At 40.9% G+C, this 20,658-nt stretch overlaps 3 protein-coding genes across 5 annotated transcripts in view; 2 read left to right on the plus strand and 1 right to left on the minus strand.

Moving 5' to 3' along the window:
- The window catches only part of LOC139976144 (uncharacterized), a 34,359-nt gene extending 31,279 nt beyond the window's left edge, over positions 1-3,080 (minus strand). Inside the window, exon 1 of one of the 2 annotated variants that reach the window (XM_071984600.1) lies at positions 2,960-3,080. The gene's annotated coding sequence lies outside the window, so the exon portion shown is untranslated. Of the gene's footprint in view, positions 1-1,175; positions 1,387-2,959 lie in introns of those variants that run through there. The other variant, XM_071984599.1, reaches the window with a different exon arrangement.
- Positions 3,081-8,061: 4,981 nt separating this feature from the next.
- On the plus strand, positions 8,062-8,961 carry LOC139976413 (uncharacterized). Its single transcript, XM_071985124.1, has one exon. The coding sequence runs from the start codon at positions 8,062-8,064 to the stop codon at positions 8,959-8,961; it is 900 nt and encodes a 299-aa protein (XP_071841225.1).
- A 1,697-nt stretch (positions 8,962-10,658) lies between these two features.
- On the plus strand, positions 10,659-20,653 carry LOC139976150 (uncharacterized). Of its 2 annotated transcripts, none has more exons than XM_071984614.1 (7): positions 10,659-10,906; positions 11,908-12,005; positions 15,284-15,349; positions 15,843-15,908; positions 16,411-16,485; positions 16,987-17,061; positions 20,405-20,653. In XM_071984614.1, the coding sequence occupies exons 2-7, from the start codon at positions 11,912-11,914 to the stop codon at positions 20,587-20,589; spliced, it is 561 nt and encodes a 186-aa protein (XP_071840715.1). In that variant the 5' UTR covers positions 10,659-10,906; positions 11,908-11,911; the 3' UTR covers positions 20,590-20,653. The 2 variants fall into 2 exon arrangements, with proteins under 2 accessions (XP_071840715.1, XP_071840716.1); XM_071984615.1 differs by having other exon boundaries at positions 10,669-10,906; positions 15,843-15,876; positions 16,445-16,485.
- Positions 20,654-20,658: the final 5 nt, after the last annotated feature.

Here is a 20,658-nt window from a genome sequence, read left to right on the forward strand (position 1 = left end):
TGTTAACTTTCTGATCATGCCCTAAGCTCACCTCTCTTCTTAAGGAGTTTATCTAATAGTCTAAACTTGTTTCAGTATGTTTTTCTATGGCCTATGTGTCAGAGGAGAGACAGAGAGAGAAATGTAGTTCAAATGGAAAATGGGAGTTGGCTAGTGGAAGCCACAGAAAGAGCAGTATATATATTGTGAATGAATACCCAAGCATAAAGCATTTAATGTCCTATAATGACTCACAAATATACAAGAGTGAAATCCTTATTTAAAACAGAGTTTGAAACTTGGAAATTAAAAGCTTTGCGACGATTCGTCCGACAGTTAAATTAAACAAACAGATCAAGCACAGAGCATTATAGAAGGTGCAAGCTGGTAACATCATTTCCACACTTGCTGATGAAGTGCCATGCGATTAGGTTTCATGCTATCTTTATTCATATTACATTTTATTGAAACCGTCGGGTCAATAACAGGTCATTCAATGAAGTTCCACAATGGTCTAGATAACCAATACACTAATGCTTGGCATCATTTGGGGAGAAGATCAGGCGCGTAGCCAAGGGAGGGGCGAAACTGTAGATTCGGCATTGCAAACTATCTAAGCGGAGCGCCGCCATGGTTGGCGCGAAGCGTACAAGAAAATTTTGGCTGTAAATGCCTCCCAGATCGCTGGAAATGGCACTTCCCAGGCCTTGTAAGTTGCATTTTAGCATTTTCTCTTTTGAAAATACTAGCGATATCATAAAAACATTAAAACAAAAATTTAAAAATATGCTCAAAGGGGGCGGCTGCCCCCTTCGCCCCCCCCCCCTTGGCTACGCGCCTGCACAAGATCAACCACAGCTACAACTTAAAACAAAGGTGATGAGAATTAATCAACTCTCCTTATTTGAAGGTGCCTTTTTCATGACCATCTCTCTCAACTAGCTTTTATAATCTGCCCATGTATTCAAATACTAAATATAGGTTGTTTTTTGAACAATTATACCTATAGCCTACTACAGAACATGGGGGTCCTTCAGCATGCATCCCCAGGTACCAGGGGCACAAGGAACCGGTCATGTTATCTGCCAGACAGCCAGATGAATAGAAAGGGCACTAAACATTAGGTTTATCACTTATTCCTCACGATGCTGGGCAAAAGATGTGGCAAACCTACAAATTTGTTAATAGCATATTACCTTTGTTGTGCTGTGGTAGGCCGGGATATGCATATTTCTTCTGGGTTCGATGATTTTTTAGGGAAACACAATCAAATGTAGCACAACTGCTGTACTAAGTGGTGTAACACATCCAGGTCATCAAAATATACATAAACTGTTATGGAAGTCTCCCTACACAGTAGGAATAGGTATACATGTTTACCAACCATGTAGGGTCATGTGACCTGCTCCTAGGTGCTGCTGACATATCATTTATCCCTTTGTCTGTTTGAATTCACCAAATGCCACTCTAATATGGGCCTTTATGGTAAAATTGAGAAGTTGCAAAAGTTAGGTTTGTATGATAATGATGTTGAGATTTACTTTCTCTGTGTCAAATATGAATGGGCCCTGACTACTTTTGAGCATCTAATGTCAGAGTCTTAGACTAGAGGTTGCTAAGGGCAATCACGGCTACCATGTTATGCACTTTTTTTGTGAAGAAAAAAAGGCAAGGAGACTATATATCATGCTAAAGAACAACAGATCTTGATACAATGTATGTTCCAGGTGCAGGTCAATTGTTTGATAGAAAATACTTAAAATTGAATATTGCAGTGAGTGTTGAAAAAATGTACCACTGAGCCTAGTGCTAGATTCCAATGTTAGCATATATCATCTGGAATGTGGTAGCATGCTTGTCACCTGACCCTCCATGGTTGTTGTCTCTATTATAGCTAATGAAAGTAGTTGGTCCAGTTTCTGTATGCCGATAATCTAGATCTACAGTATATGCACTGAGGTACGTTGACCTATAGGCCTAGGCTAGTCCTAGCATGGTGGGCTCATAATTGACGCACTTAGTAGGATTTGATCAACGATGTCTATCAAGGAAAAATTCAAATCACTCAACTGTATGTGTTTTATATATGTGTAGTTCCTCAGAAATGTTATGATCTCAAAATATTTAAGGTTCTGTGCTTATGCAGCGTACAATTGAGCAGAATTTGACCATAAAATGTCTGCCGTGTCAAGTTCTTTCATACCCCTAAATTGGCACATCCGTCGATAAGCTAACTGTACAGGCCTTAGTATACAACCATTGACTTTAGATGCTGTTTGCATTGCTCTGAGCCTCTAAGCTCAGACAGGTCAGGTTCCAGAGAGTAGTGTTATCATATTGAGATAATGTTGGTTATTTTTAGGATGTAAGATTTCCAAATGCCCCCAAAAAAGTGCAAAACTGGGGGAGGGTGTTAAAAGCTTAAAAAATACCACAATTGGTCAGCAAATAGCTGAAATGGATTCAAACTCATGAAATATGTAATTCTGCTTGACTGCAAGAAGTTTACGTGGCCTGCTGTATCGTTGCTAGTAATAATTAAGGTGCGTCAATTACGGGGGTGCGTCAATTATGAAGCCTTTACTATACTCCTATTTTCGGTGAGGGACACGGTCCGGTTCGCGTTTTTTTTTTTCCCCAGGACGAACGTGGGTTTCAGGTTTTTCAGGAATTTACAAATTCGTTTGAAATCAGAGTTAGGGTTATGAAAGTGGGTTAAGGATACAGTTTCTACGAAAGTGCAGGATTGTCGTTCATAATCTGGGGTCAAAACTAGGAAAAAAGATTCAGAACATGTTTTTGGAAAAAGCGTCACATGTTTGGAATCCAGGGATTTGATTGGCCGATGCCCACGTTCGTCCTGGGAAAAAAAATACGCGTCCGGTTCGGTGTGGGACACGGTAGGCTAAGTCTCTTATCAACATCAGCCCAATTTACGTTAGGGTACGACATAAAAGCGTCTTGCACGAGAAAGCCTTACCTTAATTTCTTCTTCAATCTTATCTAGCGACAACCAGTTACATAAGAACGACAAAAATGATGGTTTGATACTCCGGAAATGGCTGCTGCAACAGATTTTGGCCAGACATTTGTTCTAAACATTACGTCACTCAGTTTGTTACGTGTTAGCCAATTAGAGAGCGTTTCTTGAAAAGAGGAACTCCCTATTGTTACACATACACTTATTGCACCTTTTATAAGTTAAATGCACCTCACCAATGAGCAACCATCGAGTTTAATAAATCTGGAGGATTCATGTCAATTGGGGGGGCGCGCGTACTATGCATGGAGGGTCATGTGATGTGTTCCAGAGTGGTACCAAACTGATATTTCTCTGTAGCAGTTCGAGAATAGTGTTAGTGACTTCGTGAAAGATTTGCACCAAGACGGATCGGACATGGGAACTAACGGCGTAAGAAGGTACTGGTACTTCAGGCCTACGAAATATGCTAACGTTAGACATGCTGGCACAGAACAAGTACAGATACATTGGGCTTCCAGCGGGAAATGTCGATGTCTGAATTGTATTTCAAGAACGATTTTTTGTCGAAAAGGATTGTTGAACTGGACGGTGTCAAGTGGCGGAGCTAGGGGTCTTGGTCAGAGGGGGCGAGAATGGTCTGTAGGGGCGCGTTCGATACTATCTAAGCGGAGCGCCACCACAGGTTGGCGCGGAGCGTACAGAATTTTTTTGAGTAAAGATACTCCCTAGATCCAGGCGCGTAGCCAAGGGGGGGCGAACGGGGCATCCGCCCCCCCCCCCTTGAGCATATATATTTTTTTTAATTAAATCTTTTTATGATGTCGCTAGTAATTTCAAAAGAAAAAATGCTAAGATGCAACTAAGTGCCATTTCCAGCGATCTGGGAGGCATTTTCAGTCATGGTGGCGCTACGCTTAGATAGTTTGCAATGCCGAATCAACGGCTCTGATAGTTTGCCTATATTTAAGAGAAGTTAAGAGAAAGTGTTTCGGTAGACCTGACTTAACTGCACACACATGCAGATAGTGCCTACTGCCTAACAGTAACATTAGCGTTTGGTGCTGTGGGGAAATGTTTAGTTCAGTGCAACCACGGAATTCTCCATTGAACAGAGCCTAATGCTGCTCGACGGGAATATAGCTATCACGTTAGGCTACAGGCACGGTTATTGCTAGGTAACGGGTGTCGTCTGCTGCTCTAAGCACGCATACATATTTACGTACTAGTTGGGTGAAATCATCATGCGTAATGGGAAGAGTAATATATTAGTACCACCCTGGAATACATCACATGACCCTCCATGCATGGTACGCGCGTACGCGCGTATTTACTGTGTGATAGTTTCTCCAGATTTATTAAACTCGATGTGAGTAACGTAAAAGCTTCACTGACCTCTGCCAGTGGTAGAGGTCAGTGATTAGCTTGTTGAGAGAGGTCAGAGTTGAACAAAAATGGCTACCAGCACAACGTGCACGATCATCGTCTAGTGTTCTATTTTGGTTCTCAAACAACCAACTCAGCCAACCATAACATGGTGTCAGAAGCGGTTTCTGAACAATCGAATTTCCAACCACGAAACGTGAAGATTGTTTAGCGACGAACCACTGTAACGAACAAAACACGTCGTTTTTTCGCATCCACACTTACCGTAGCTTACCAAGTTACCACACGTGATGAGCGGACACACACGCAGCTTGCATAAGCCTAATTCCGCGAAAAAACAACGCAAGTTACGAATTCCGGTGAGTAACTGTACTGAATTCTCACACAAAATGGCTAATAATGCCTTGATTCCACCACCTAAAGCGATGCAAATGTCTGGCAACACTGAATTAAACTGGAAAGAATTTAAAGATGCATTTACAAATTTTGGCATCGTAAGGGCGTTGTGCGCAAGTGGTTAAGGCAGTGGACTTGTGATCTAAGGATTACAGGTTCGAGCTCTGGCCAGATCACTGCGTTGTGTCCTTGGGGAAGGCACTTTATCTCCATTGCCTTATTCATCCACTGGCAGGTGTATAAATGGGGACCTGCGAGGTGACTTGTAAATACAGTTGCGTGTGCCGGTTTGTGGCTGCACCCTATGGGAAGTCCCCCAGGGGACACGTGGCTGTGGTGCCCAGGAGAGATTGTTTGAATTGTGCACACTTTGGTGTGTAGGCGTGACAAGGTACCAATGACCAGGGTTAAGTTACACATCCGGGACAGCAAGTTTGCTTATGAGGATGTTCATTAATCAAGAATCGCGACAGAGTTGGACAAAAAGTCAACGGCGATTGAGGCAGCTACATTGAAGAGCACAATGGGATTAGACTGCAAGCGTGTCTGGCGAACTTGACATTATCTGAAGCGGATCTCAAAGATCCAGCCAAGATTATCGAAGCCTTTGATAATCAATTTGTAAAGAAAACAAATGTAATCTTCTAAAGATTTCAATTCAATCAAGCATCACAGCAGCCAAATGAAACAATTGAACAATTCGTTGACAGATTAAGACACCTCGCTAAAACGTGCAATTTTAAGACAAATCGCACCGGTGCTGACAATGCAGTAGTAACAACGTCATATGAAGATGAAATGATCAGGGATCGACTCATACTAGGTGCTAAAGACAATAACGCACGAGCTTGATTGTTCAGGCAAAAGCAAATAGCGACGCTAGCAGACGCCATTGAAATGTTCAAAGTTGATGAAACAACAAACAAGCAACTACAAGAGTTAGGAAAACAGCAGTCAGCAAATGAAGCAAGTGTGAACTTCGTCAAATCAAAAGCGACAGCTGACAACAAAAAACGTGATCACACCAAGCATGAAAAGATAGGTTGTAGAAATTGTGGACAAAAACACCAGCGCAGAAAATGTCCTGCCTGGGGAACCTTTGTTCCTGTGGCTGACGGAATCACTATGAGAAAGTATGTCGATCTAAGGACAACCAAAGCAACCATACACAACACCGCGTACCCACAAACACAAATGCGACAAAGAAAGCAAACGCACACGCCACATTGATGGGACCACAAGCGACTCGGATGACTCAATGTACATGATTCAAACGCACGATGGCAAAAGTAAGCTAATGATCAAGCTAAACATAGAATACAAGGCACATGCAGCGAACGTTGACTTTGAAATTGACACAGGATCGGACGTTTGTGCAATATCGCCACAGGTCCTTGACTCTATAGCTCCTGATGTGAACTTGAAACCACCATCGCAACCACATGTAAAAATGTACAGTGGGCACTACTGAAGATATAAGGGGAAGTAGACCTACAGTGTACCCATCAAAACGAGCGATACATACTTACCTTCAAGGTCCTTGAAACAAATCAAGCACCCCTTCTGTCACGTCGAGCTGCGATAAAAATGTATCTGATCACACTAGCGCCAGAAGTACACGAAATCGATAGCCACACGTCACAAACAAGCTATGAAAACGAAGTTAAGATTCAGTATAGTGACCTTTTCACAGGACTGGGCTGTTTGCCTGGTGAGTACCACATTGAAATCAAGGATAATGTCACACCTGTCAAACAAGGTGTTAGGAGAGTACCCATCGCACTTAAGCAACAACTCAAAGAGCAACTTCATGAGATGGAAAAAAGGGGCATCGTCAAACGCGTCACAAAAACTTCGCATCTGCATTGATCCGCGAGACCTAAACAAAGCATTAAAGCGTCCGCATTATCCGATACCAACTATCGAATCAATACTACCTGAGCTCGCGAATGCCAAGATATTCAGTGTCATGGACGCCAAAGAAGCTTTCTGGCAAATCAAACTAGACAAGGAAAGCAGCTACCTTACCACCATGGCAACACCATTTGGCAGGTATCGTTGGTTACGACTGCCATGTGGTATAAACACCGCGACTGGGGAATTCCAGAGACGGCAGCATGAAATGATTGAAGGATTTGACAATGTCACAAATATAGCAGATGACTTCTTAATCTATGTCTTCGGCGAGACAACTGAGGAGGCAACACTTGATCACGACAAGCATCATTCCTCGACAAAGCACGCCAAACCAACTTGAAACTAAATGAAAGCAAGATGCGTCTTCGACTGACTGAAGTAAAATATATGGGATACGTCTTGACCTCCCAAGGCGTGAAACCTGATCCGGCAAAGTTAGACGCCGTCACGCAAATGTCGGAGCCAACGGACAAAAAGGGTGTGCAACGGCTAATAGGGTGTGTGACCTATCTGTCCAAATTTATGCCAAACCTTTCGGAAACAGCAGAGCTACCAAGGAGGTTCACGGATAAGGAAGCACATGTTGACTGGCTACCCCACCATGCAGAAGCATTCATGAAGATCAAGCAAGCAATATCTACCGCACCAGTGTTGAAATACTTTGATCTCAATGAGGATGCAGTCATACAATGTGATGCATCAGAATCCGGTCTTGGAGCCACGCTGCTCCAACAAGGAAGGCCAGACAACTTTGCCTCGCGAGTGTTAACAAAAACAGAAAGGAACTAGGCCCAAATCGAGAAGGAGCTTCTAGCTATCCTCTTTGCATGCGAGCGGTTCGACGAGTACATATATGCAAAGAGAGTACTAGATAACACCGATCACAAACCACTGGTCACAATACACAACACAGCAATAATCCAGGCTCCAAAACGTCTACAGCGAATGATACTCAGACTTCAGAAATACGATATCACAATAGAATATCTCCAAGGATCAAAAATGTTCATCGCAAACTGGCTAAGTCGCGCGTACTTACCGTTGACACCAACGCGCAAAATCTTTGATGAAGTTGAAAACATTAATGCACTTGACTTCGCGAACGTAAGCAAACCAACGCAGGCACTAATACAGGGTGCCACGGCGACAGATAGCCAGTGCCAGCATCTGGCAATGGTGATAAAGAATGGCTGGCCCAACAGCAGGGATGAAGTCCCGATACCAATTCGTGAGTTCTTTAACTTCCTCGAAGAAATGACTGTGCAGAACGGAGTCATTTTCAAGGGACAGCGAATCTTGCGCCAAAAGAAATGCGACAGATGCTAATCGAGCGTTCTCATTCATCACATCAAGGAATCGAAGCTAGTTTTCGCAGAGCACGCGACTCACTATTCTGGCCAAGCATGGCAGCAGACATCACAGCGAAAGTTGAAAACTGTGAGACCTGTCAAGCATTTGTAAACAAACACCAAAAAGAAACAATGCTATCCCATCCCATACCAAGCAGACCCTGGGAAATTGTTAGTCAGGATCTCATGAGCCACAAAGGTAAGGAATACTTAGTAACGGTAGATCACTACAGTGATATGTGGTTAATGGATGAAATGCAAAGCACCTCTGCTCATGAAATTGTCACAGCAACCAAGAAACACTTTGCCCTTCATGGCATATGTGATATTTTTAACTCAGACAATGGACCCCAATATGTAAGTGAAGAGTTTGTCATTTTTGCCAAAGAGTATGAGTTTGAGCACAACACAAGCTCTCCCTATCGCCCAAAAGGAAATGGCAAAGCTGAGAGTGCTGTAAAGATTGCTACGAAACTGTTAAAGAAAACTCTCAAAGAGGGCTCAGATTTTCATCTTGCAGTATTAGACTGGCGAAACACCCCAGACACAAATGGAAACAGCCCTGGGCAGAAACTTTTGCAAAGACGAACGCGAAACCTGATGCCCAACACAGAAGCGCAACTAGAGCCACATGTTGTACAGGATGTGTCAGAAAACATCCTTCACAGAAAGCGACAATCAAAGAAGGAGTATGACGCGCATGCCAAGGACTTACCACAACTTGTGATAGGTCGGCCTGTAAAGGTACAAACCAACAGTAAGACAAATCCATGGGTTGATGCAACATGTAAAGCAAAGGTTGGTCCCAGATCGTATCTGGTAGAGACACCCGACCACAGAGTTTATCGCAGAAACCGAGCAGCACTAAGAGCAGCAATAACAAATAAAAGAACGAAGCAGATCAGCAAAAGGAATCGAACGAGCATAGCAAAGCGAAACAGCGAAAGAGCGTAGCGAAGCGGCACAGCAAAGCGAAGCGAAGCGAAACAGCAAAGCGAAGCGAAACAGCGAAAGGACACAAATAAGCCAAGTGAAGCAAATCAAACAGCTAGGCAAAGCAATACGACACACGTTCAACAGGCAGCTCTACCAGGACCAGGGGCAACATAGCAATGCCACAAAGATACAAAGACTATATTCTGAACAGTAAATCTTAGGCAAGATGGTTATTGATATATGACAAAGGACACTAAATTGAAGTTGTGTGTTCATTTAATGTCATCAAAGTTCAAGTTTATTTTCATTTATCTCATCAGTCCATGTTCTCGTTCTATTTCTACTCATCTGATTGCATCAATCAAGATATCACTAACATTTTGATAGCAGTTGTATTTTGGCCTCACTTTCTTATGTTTCCGGAGTTTTCAGCTCTTCCAAAAGAAGGGAGATGTTACACATACACTTATTGCACCTTTTATAAGTTAAATGCACCTCACCAATGAGTGACGTATTAGCTTGTTGACAGAGGTCAGAGTTGAACAAAGATGGCTACCAGCACAACGTGCACGATCATCGTCTAGTAGGGTTGGGCGATATATCGATATACTGATTCCCGAGTCTGTATTCGGATTACAAGAAATCTAAATTATCCTTAAAAATTATTTTGTAAAGGTTGCCACATATTCCAAACTAGTGTTAGCGCATGAAAAGAAGAAAAATGGCCGCCCGTTTTTTTTTCTTCAGATCTCAGTAGGAGAAACATGTATTTTATTTGGATTATAGAACAACTTTCGTTGATAAGTTAATATTTTCCTAGCTATATGTCGTTTTTATAAAACCTTCATGAAAACATACTTTTTTGAAAATGGATTTGAAGCTCAGTCAACAATTTAAGAAATGCTTACCGTTAAGTACTGGCGTCAAATAATAAATTTCGTATTTATTCCAATAAAGATCCACAAAGGATAAAAATGCTAAGTATACAGAGCTTACTAAAGAGAAATAGAAACTGCATGTATATGGTCATTTTAAGTATCCAAATACTATACAAAGAGATTGAGTTCACCGAAACACCCCTTTTCCCTACCACCTGAGGAAAACCGTCTGTTATAACACAACAGCACAACAGCTTCCCAATAATGTGTATGTGTCGCAATAGGTTAAGTTTTAACCGCGCAGCACAGTACCATTCATAATTTGCATATTACACCAAAATTTACACTCGGCGTCCAGATGGCGGGAAAATGTAACATCATGCTCAATGTGTTGTGTCATTCCTATGGTGCGATGAACTTGGGCAAGTTCGAATGTCGATGACCTACTTATGTTCTGTGACCAATGTCTGTCGGAATTATGTGTGTAAAAACTCGGGTTTTTCCACGTGTTATATATATATAGAAGATTTACGTAAGCGGAGCGAATTTCGGGGCGGCTCGTTTATTTGTGAAAAATATAAGGTTTTTCAGATATTCTCTTTGAATGTCCCCTCCATATATCTCTCTTTCTCCGTCTACTCAAAGCCCGACATTAACGCTAATTCTGTTAGGAGAAAAATTATCGAAATATCGCGATAATGTTTGAACTATTTATCGTGACTGTAAAAAGCAAATATCGCCCAACCCTATCGTCTAGTGTTCTATTTTGGTTCTCAAACAACCAATTCAGCCAACTATAACACCTATTGTTCACAGCTGACTATGAAACTGTCCGGGTGTAAAATCCAGCCAGCTTGGTTACCCCCATTGGAAAAGTGTGTTAGTACCAGTACTTCACTCATTTTGTTAACGACACACTTATTAGTATTTAGCGCGTTTCCTGAAGAAGAGAAATCCGGCTGTTCATAGCTAACCAAGAAACTGTTGCAGCAGCCATTTCGGAGACCTGTAATAATTAACCACCTGCATAATACTTGTAAACTGATTGAAGTTTTGAACTGGATTGGATTAGCAAAGAAGTCAAGGTATATAACGCTTAATTACAACTTGTGTAAGATATAAATAATGATAGATCAACGGGTAAAATGTCGGTTTTATGTGGCATCCTAATTTAGGTTAGGCTGGTAAAGAGATACACAGTGTCTCACGGTACTGGATCCAATGCCAAAAGCCATCAGATTCTGTACATTCGAATAGGCGGCCTTCCCCACCCTCATTTGCTAATGACCAAGATAGAGAGTCCAAGATAGAGAATGGTCTTTAATTAATACTAACTGCGTCAGTGTCACAAATCAAATTCGGTTGCAAGATATCACACAAAAACTGCTAGAATCTATTTCAAACTAGTACCAAATGTAATCTATATATGCAAATATACAACAAACTATATATAAGTTCATTTAAAGAAGAAACATTAAAATCGGTCAAATCTACAGGCAGCCATTTACAGCCAGGGTCGACAGAGTATAGGGCACAAATCCATCAAGCATGTGCCCAAGGGGCGACCAGCCACTAATTCCACTGTCAGTCGGGGGGATTTTTCAGATGGGGAAGCGTTAGCTGACCAGCCCCGCCCCCAACCCTGCACAGGATGCCCTCAGCCAGAGATCCAGAGGGTGTGGAGGAGGGTATATGCCTAACACACAAATTGTGCATTAAGATCGAAGTTATGCTTAAAATGCCTGAGAATGCACCATTGGCAGTCACTTTGAACCCCAGACCCAGATCTATGGGAGTCAACACGTCCCCTCTTTACTAACTCCTGGATCCATCTCTGGCCCATCCATAAAGCTTCCTGCCACAACCTAAATCAGTCCCCAACCGCCACTTTTGAAATCCTATGGACACCACTGCAAAATGCAGCCCCCACTTAACAGCATTCTCCCATTTTGTGAAATTATCTCAAAAATGTCTCTCTCCATAAAGATGGACAGTACGGTATCTTAATTTTTTTTTAAATATAATAAAAACAGGCTTTTGTCTCTTAATTCAATTTAATCTTTTCTATTGTCTGATAATGTTTTAGAATAATGATACAAAGACCACAAGCAAACATGGCAGGAGATAGAAGAGGTTGGGTTGTTGCTGGAATGATCGTTGTGATCGCGACAGTGACAGCATTTTGTAAGTTTCTCCTTTTGTTTTTCTTTTTCGCTCAGTTTCTAGAACCAAATTCATGTTCTCATCTAAATATGGAAGAAGAAATCATAAAATGTAGGAAGTCAAAAATGGTATTTCAACATTTATGTCATTTATAGGCCTAAAATCAGGTAGCCATGCAATGCACTATCCTGTTCATTGAAGTCAAAAATTCCCAAAAAATCATCAGGAACTATATATGCAAATGTTTGAAATATATAAAATCAATGAGATAATATATCTCAGTAGACTAAGTGGTCTGGTAGGTGTGGTCTTCTAATTGTATGATTCACTGGAAATTGCAAAAACAATAAAGTATAAATGAATGAATGAGTGAATCAATCAATCAAGAACTATTTCTTTACATTCTCTTTTTGACAAATCAACAGATTTGGCAAAGCAGAGGATCTCAAAGCTGAACGGAACAGCGATCACGGTAACAAACATGATATCTTAATGTGAAAAAGTTCCCAAAACCAATTTGTTCATCAATAAATCCTGATTGTCTAAAAAAAAAATTTAAAAAGCATTCTCATATTAGAACTCTCTTGAAAATATACATGTGGATCAACAATTTTGAACAATGAAATCATGTGTTAATACTGAAAACTGTGTTTACTCTGCCGAACTGGCCATATTTGAACAGAATACAGTGCTAAAGGAAACATGTGTCTTTCACATGTCCAAAGTATAGAGTGCTATGGCTCTCCACAAAGCTATCTTTTGTTACTTCAATAATTAGAGCAAGTCCTCAACTTTGATTCCAGGCTTCAGATGGTAGTGGCAATTCAGCTAGTCCTTCAACTAAATACCGTTACATTAATCCACCACGGCAGCTTGTAAAATTTGTAACCAGCTATGTGGTGAATTTCAGGTTTTGACTCCTTGCCAGAGGCAAAAGGAATCTATGCCATGGTGATGGTGTGGGTTTGTGTGTGTATTTGTATATGACACTTGCTTGTAAAAAGTGGTGGATTAACTTCTAACATGGTGTGTGGATCCGTGTTATTACACAAGTACAAGATGCCTATTGTTTTCTGTTAAGTTCAATGGTCTTCAGTGGTCAACATTTACGTGAAAGTCTGAAAACCTTGTAAACATGATAGCACAAGAAGTGCATCTTTCTTGAACTGTATACTTAGTATCTAGATCCAGCTTGGTGAGTGCAAGGATCCTATTGAAATTGGTAGAAGTCAATGGTCACATGAGGTCAACAGGCATCAAAGTCTGAATACCTTTAAACATAATAACTCTAAAATTAAAGCTACAATTAAACTGAGAATTCTCCAATGCTATGATTTTCTTTTGGTGAACATACTTTGGTCAAATTCACTTCATTTTAGTTCTGCGAGGGCGCTGTATATGTCTTCAACAAAACCTACCAGGCAACCAGGTAATGAAATCTGCTTCAGAGATCATACTCTTGTTTTAACATGCCTTAAACCTCCTATCAGTGTTCAGCCTCTGAGCTGTAAGGGTGTCAACGGGTTATCTCATATGGGCACAAACTGGCTCAAGGGGTCAAAAGGTAATCTGAAATGGTGGAAAAATTTGCCATTTTCTCAAAAATATTCCACAGTGTATAAACAATATCATATGTAACTCTCAACAATTATTCAAAAGGATTTCCTAGCTCAAAATTGGTAACATTTGTCTATATTTCACATAGGAAGACTGTTCTTATATTATATATACCTGTACTATAAATTCCATACTGTAAAATCCTTATGAAGTAATGACATGGTTGATGCCCGCAAGGGATTGCTACAAATCTTTTCTGGTTCTAACTTAATTCTTGGACAAATTTAACTCACTTGTTCTACATTAGTCAGATAGTTAGTTTGAATTTTGAGCAAATTGTAGAGAAGGAATCACAAAGCTAACTGGCTTTCTGGTTCGATAAGTCTGCCCCCTAAGTCTCGTATCTGTTTATACCATCTTGCACAACTTGTTTGTACTGGTTAAGTACCCAAGTGGATGTATCTTTCTGTATATCTTGGTGTCCTTTTTTCTCTACAGTGAAACATTGTTTGACCAAATTGTTTTGTGTCATATAACATATTTTTGCTCGTAGTAAATAAAAAATTCTGATTTTTAAAGGGGGAAATAATACTGCAATATGACAGCTTATTTATTAAAATGCATGCATTTATCAAGCTTTAGGTATAATGATACATTTTCATCTTGTTTGGGGAAGATTTTTTTGTCAATTCTACAGTGTATATCATTCTGTACATTGGAACTCCGCATGAAGATCACATGGACATTGACTTATTCATATAAAGCTCAACAATGAATCGTTAGAGAGGACATTAACTTTACCAATTTCACGAAGAAAAAAAAACATAAAAATGCTGAACTTTTCGTTTTCCACATTTGGCGGTATAATGACGGTTTGAGGAGAATTGACATCGGTGGAAGGGAGTTAAAATGCGGAAAATTATCATTGCATACCAATCTTCGCATCGTCAAAAGTTTGGAAAACAGTGTTAACGATAAACTATATCTCGGCAAAGTGGTAATTTAAATTATCATTTGGTGCATTGGCAAGATGTCCAAATTTGGTAGAAAAAGTGTGAAAAATTAGTACAATCATTCCAATTTGACAAAATTGATAAAAGACAAGTTTTGATGACATGTTATGCCATAAAAACAGAAAAGTTGCCATTTTGCGCACAATACGTCAAATCCTGTGAAAATTGCCATTTGTTTTTGTAAAAATAGTACAAAGTGCAAATTTCTAATTTTCAGATGTTAACTGCAATGAAGGTTTAGAGCAATTCTTTCATTTTTTTCAGAATCATAATTATCAGCTTTAAATTAAGCATCTCACACAATGCTCCTTCTTCTTTTCCTTCTTCTCCTCCTCCTCCTCTTCCTTTTCCTCCTCCTCCTCCTCCTCTTCCTCCTCCTCCTTCTACTTTTTTTTACCATGTGTGAGTCCTGAGTGTAAGCTTCCGTAGAAGACGAACTTCAACAATTGTGGGAAACCAAACAAATATGTAGTTCAAGCTTTTCCCTGACATATAGATAATTGAAATCCGATTTGGTGTATTCATTAAAAATAAAATGGTCTTATATATTAACTGGAACAATACCTTCAACTGATATCAAGTTATATGCAGTGCAGGGTCCAAGCAAGATCTTCCATGTTTCAGGGGTAAGTATTTAGAGGGCATCGACGTACTTTCAGACAAGTGCAGTCCATTCCAGTTTACATTAGTAGGAATTACACGAATGTTGTCTTTCTTCATAAAATGCAGCCAAACTGAAAAATACTGAAGCAAAGCTGGAAGATTCACGCAAGGAACTGGCAGCCATGAGATCCGGTAAGTCAGGTCAGACCAGAGTGGGATGTCAATGGGCTGAAGTTCAGGGTCAAAGAGTACACACAGGCCCAGGAATATGGAAGGTCCAGGAAACTATGGGATGTATGAAGTTTACGTGCTAAGCAATTGACACTTTTTAAGAAAATTGATTTAGAGCCTCCGGGTAAAAAAAAACTTGATTCACTCTCAACCTTAGTCCACTTCCCTGCAGGGACATTGCTAGAGGGGGGTGTGGGGTGTCTCATCCCCTCCCCCCAACTTGATAAAACTGACGATAGTTGGAAAATTGGAGTGCGACAATGGTCTTATTCATTAACTGGAACAATACCTTCAACTGATATCAAGTTATATGCAGTGCAGGGTCCAAGCAAGATCTTCCGTGTTTCAGGGCTAAGTATTTAGAGGGCATGGACGTACTTTCAGACAAGTGCAGTCCATTCCAGTTTACATTAGTAGGAATTACACGAATGTTGTCTTTCTTCATAAAATGCAGCCGAACTGAAAAATTGTAAAGCGGAGCTGGAAGATCTACGGAAGGAAGTGATAGCCATGAGATCCGGTAAGTCAGGTCAGACCAGAGCGGGATGTCAATGGGCTGAAGTTCATGGTCACAGAGTACACACAGGCCCAGGAAAATATGCAAGGTCCAGGAAACTATGGGATGTATGAAGTTTACGTGCTAAGCAATTGACACTTTTTAAGAAAATTGATTTAGAGCCTCCGGGTAAAGAAACTTGATTCACTCTCAACCCTAGTCCACTTCCATGCAGGGACGTTGCTAGAGGGGGATGTGGGGTGTCTCATCCCTTTCCCCCACCCCGCCCAACTTGATAAAACTGACGATAGTTTGAAAATTGGAGTGCGACAATGGTCTTATTTATTAACTGGAACAATACCTTCAACTGATATTAAGTTATATGCAGTGCAGGGTCCAAGCAAGATCTTCCATGTTTCAGGGCTAAGTATTTAGAGGGCATGGACGTACTTTCAGACAAGTGCAGTCCATTCAAGTTTACATTAGTAGGAATTACACGAGTGTTGTCTTTCTTCATAAAATGCAGCCGAACTGAAAAATACTGAAGCAAAGCTGGACGCTCTACGGGAGGAACACAACAAAGTGCTAGCCATGATATCCGGTAAGTCAGGTCAGACCAGAGCGGGATGTCAATGGGCTGAAGTTCAGGGTCAAAGAGTACACACAGGCCCAGGAAAATATGCAAGGTCCAGGAAACTATGGGATGTATGAAGTTTACGTGCTAAGCAATTGACACTTTTTAAGAAAATTGATTTAGAGCCTCCGGGTACAGAAACTTGATTCACTCTCAACCCTAGTCCACTTCCATGCAGGGACGTTGCTAGAGGGGGATGTGGGGTGTCTCATCCCCCTCCCCCACCCCGCCCAACTTGATAAAACTGACGATAGTTTGAAAATTGGAGTGCGACAATGGTCTTACTTATTAACTGGAACAATACCTTCAACTGATATTAAGTTATATGCAGTGCAGGGTCCAAGCAAGATCTTCCATGTTTCAGGCTAAGTATTTAGAGGGCATGGGCGTACTTTCAGACAAGTGCAGTCCATTCAAGTTTACATTAGTAGGAATTACACGAGTGTTGTCTTTCTTCATAAAATGCAGCCGAACTGAAAAATACTGAAGCAAAGCTGGAAGATCTACGCGAGGAGCACTACAAAGTGCTAGCCATGAGATCCGGTAAGTCAGGTCAGACTAGAGCGGGATGTCAATGGGCTGAAGTTCAGGGTCAAAGAGTACACACAGGCCCAGGAAAATATGCAAGGTCCAGGAAAATATGGGATGTATGAAGTTTACGTGCTAAGCAATTGACACTTTTTAAGAAAATTGATTTAGAGCCTCCGGGTATAAAAAACTTGATTCACTTAGGCCTACAACCCTAGTCCACGTCTTTGCAGGGACGTTGCTAGAGCGGGATGTGGGGTGTCTCATCCCCCTCCCCCCCCCCCCCACAACTTGGTAAAACTGAAAGTAGTTGGAAAATTGGAGTGCGACAGTCGGAATTTCCGACTGTCGCACTCTAACTTACCTAGGCCTATTCATATATTTCTGTGATTGTGAATGACCTAAACTAAAAATTTCGGTCAAACTTGACCATTTACCACGTTTTCCTTGCCACTTAGAGAAAAAGTATCTCGCGATCCTTATACTCCACCATACAAATCTTTGTATGGTTTTGAATACTCTAAAAATATGCTTATGGAACTACCGTACAACGTTCGCCAGCTTCAATTCGGTTTATTTATGTACTGATTTTGCCGGGGGGCGAATTTTTTTTTCCCAAACAGGTTCTCAATTGTGTATAAATAGTCGCTCATGATTGGTCGGAAAAGTTACGTCATAACAATAAAACCCTTCACTTCGAGGTTATCAAAATGTCTGCATCCATTCGTTGCAACGAAGATATACCCGTTCAAAATTACCCGCAGCTTTTCGTAAATATATGTAGATGTGTTTGGAATTGGTTTAGACATAATGTGCACACTAGTATTGTATGATCTACTTTGATCGAAGATTTCTGTGAAGGCATTTATCGATAACATCGCACAGTGAAAGTTTCGTACAGGGTACATCACACATGCGATATAGGCCTATGTGTATTATAACTGTGTACACAGTGCAGTGACGGAAATACATCATACCGTAGCATGGTGGGCTCATAATTGACGCACTTAATTAAGGTATTGATCAACGTTTTCTATCAAGGAAAAATCAAAATCACTCAACTATGTGTTTTTCATATGAATGGTTCCTCAGAAATGTAATGATCTCAAAATATTTATTGTTCTGTGCATATGCAACGTACAATTGAGCAGAACTTGACCACAAAATATCTGCCGTGTCAAGTTCTTTTTTACCCCTTAATTGACACATTCGTCGATAAGTTAACTGTAGTGAAGGCTTTAGTATACATCCATTGACTTTAGATGCTGTTTGCTATATACTTTGAGCCTCTAAGCTTAGACAGATCAGGTTCCAGAGAGCAGTGTTGTCCATGATATTGAGAATTTGTTGGTTATTTTTAGGGTGCAAGATTTCCAAAGGCCCAAAAAACGTACAAAACTGGGGGGAAGGGTGTTAAAAGCTTAAAAATTCCACAATTTGTTCATCAAATAGCTGAAATGGATTCAAACTCATGAAATATGTAATTCTGCTTGACTGCAAAAAGTTTAGGTGGCCTGCTGCATCGTTGCTAGTAATAATTGAAGGTGCGTCAATTACGGGGGTGCGTCAATTATGAAGCCTTGAATACACTAAACTGTTTTGCGTATATTCATTCAAGGCTGAACTCGCGTCGTGAAGTTGATTTTGGTGTAGGCCTACCCATTCCACGAAACGAATTCCGATTTCAATAGAACGGCTCCCGAATCGTGGATAACGTAAACACGAAACCGATAGAATGTAGCGTATGTATCATAAGTGAGGTCAACGTGTTATCCAAGCATTAAAAGTAAATATTAGGGCGTTTGCAGGGAAACCGCGTAACAAGACTTTACTAAGTGTCAGTGTGTAACTCAGTGTATGTCTTCGAACTACCAAGCGTTTGATGCTGACGTCACGAGCAATCTGATTGGCTGAAAACTCCGTAATTGAGAACCTGTTTGGGAAAAAAAATTCGCTGCCGGGGGGGGGTGGGGTGGGTACAAGGCAGCAGCCAGAATTTGCTGGCTTCAAAACTCATCCAGTTGGATTTTCAGCCACTGCAGTCTACAGCCCCCCCCCCCCCCCCTCCAGCCTTTGTTATGAGTCCCTTAGAAAGGGTATAGATACTATATATGACCTTAAACCGATCCGACTAACTGGGTTTGATCCGACCGAAAGTATTCCATATTGTGATCGAGTTACTGTGTACTGTGTGTTTGGTCGAGAAGAGATAAACTTTATTTCGTGGCCTACTCCAAATCGATTTCATATTTAAAAAAGTGACGAAAAGCAGCATTTTTTTCGATGTGCTCTCATACAGGATCTTTTTGGTTTGGCTTAGACCTCAGACTGGTACAAACAGTGCAGTACAGGGTTATGCCCAAAAAAATGGGTCATTTGACGCGATCATAAACGCCATTATTGTAAGCCTTCATGCGGAACAGCTTCCAAAGAGGCTTTGCTTACAAGTTACGAAAACACTGTTGGATCTCAAACTGAAAATTTCAATGGTTCATGATACAGAAAACTGAAGTTGCCATGAAACGTATTTACCTATCCATTGGGGGAGGGGCTTCGGGTTTAGCCAGTGAGAAATTCTACAAGGACTTAGAGACCACATTACTGTATTTTAATGTCAATGGGACAATAATATCGAGTATGCTACCATCTGATCTTAGCCAAAAGGCCGGCAAGTGAATTTCGTAGATTTAAACCTAATCCAGGGAATAACTTATCCGGCGTTGCATCGCTAAATGCTACGCAAAATGGACAATTTGCTATGCAAATGTAAAGATGTGTCGCTGTTTTGTGCACAGGTATCATAGTGTAACGCTGCCAACGTCCTGGTGTGGGGAACCTCCTGTCTCGGAACCAATCGAAGGGGCGGGGAAGGTCAGAGGCGGGGGGGGGGGGGTACACAACTCAAGCCGGACAGCAGACATACAGAAAGTGTAAGGTTAAGAGGTATAGTTCTCATATCGTACTTACACTAGTTTATATACTGTACATAGATACATGAAACACATGGCCGCGCTAGGGTTGCGCACCATTCATGACTAGCAGCGTAGGTGTCGGGCAGTCCGCGGGTCATGGCGCGGTTTGACATACATTATGGATATCTCTTCGCACTTAAACGCCAAACCCAACATCGGAAAAACGTTGACCGTATGATACTGGATTTAGATCGAATTACGTAATTTGTTACATGAATTGTTACAGGTGAAGATGTTACTTCTTTATCCTTCATATACATTTGCTGGATAACGACTTGAATCTCAACAAACTTTCAAAACTTAGGCAAGCTCCCACGAGGAGAGATTGAGAAGCCTTAGCGTCTCATAACGTAATATACTTCTAAACCATTTATATCTTGCTTCAGATCTCGTCAGAGACATCGAGCAGCTACAACTTGGCGATCAACAACTTAGTCAAGAAGCCTCTCAAATCATCAGTGACATAAGGAGAGATTTATTTTGCCACCACAGCTACCGAGAGAGGATACAACGTATGATGGAACAGTTTTACCGAACCCGAACAAACAAAAGAGTCAAAGAAATCTTCTGAAATAATAGCATTTGTTAATGATTTATCATTATTCAAAGATTAATTAAAATATTAAAGATTAAAATATTT

The sequence above is a fragment of the Apostichopus japonicus genome, chromosome 11 (genome assembly GCF_037975245.1).
Source record: "Apostichopus japonicus isolate 1M-3 chromosome 11, ASM3797524v1, whole genome shotgun sequence".
Lineage (NCBI taxonomy): Eukaryota > Metazoa > Echinodermata > Holothuroidea > Aspidochirotida > Stichopodidae > Apostichopus > Apostichopus japonicus.

Excerpts from the sequence above, each read along its gene's own strand:
- LOC139976150 (XM_071984614.1), top strand. The coding sequence starts at position 11,912 with ATGATACAAAGACCACAAGCAAACATGGCAGGAGATAGAAGAGGTTGG. Across the intron at positions 12,006-15,283 it reads CGCGACAGTGACAGCATTTT|CCAAACTGAAAAATACTGAA; the intron begins GTAAGTTTCTCC and ends CATAAAATGCAG. Across the intron at positions 15,909-16,410 it reads AGTGATAGCCATGAGATCCG|CCGAACTGAAAAATACTGAA; the intron begins GTAAGTCAGGTC and ends CATAAAATGCAG.
- LOC139976413 (XM_071985124.1), top strand. The coding sequence starts at position 8,062 with ATGGCAGCAGACATCACAGCGAAAGTTGAAAACTGTGAGACCTGTCAA.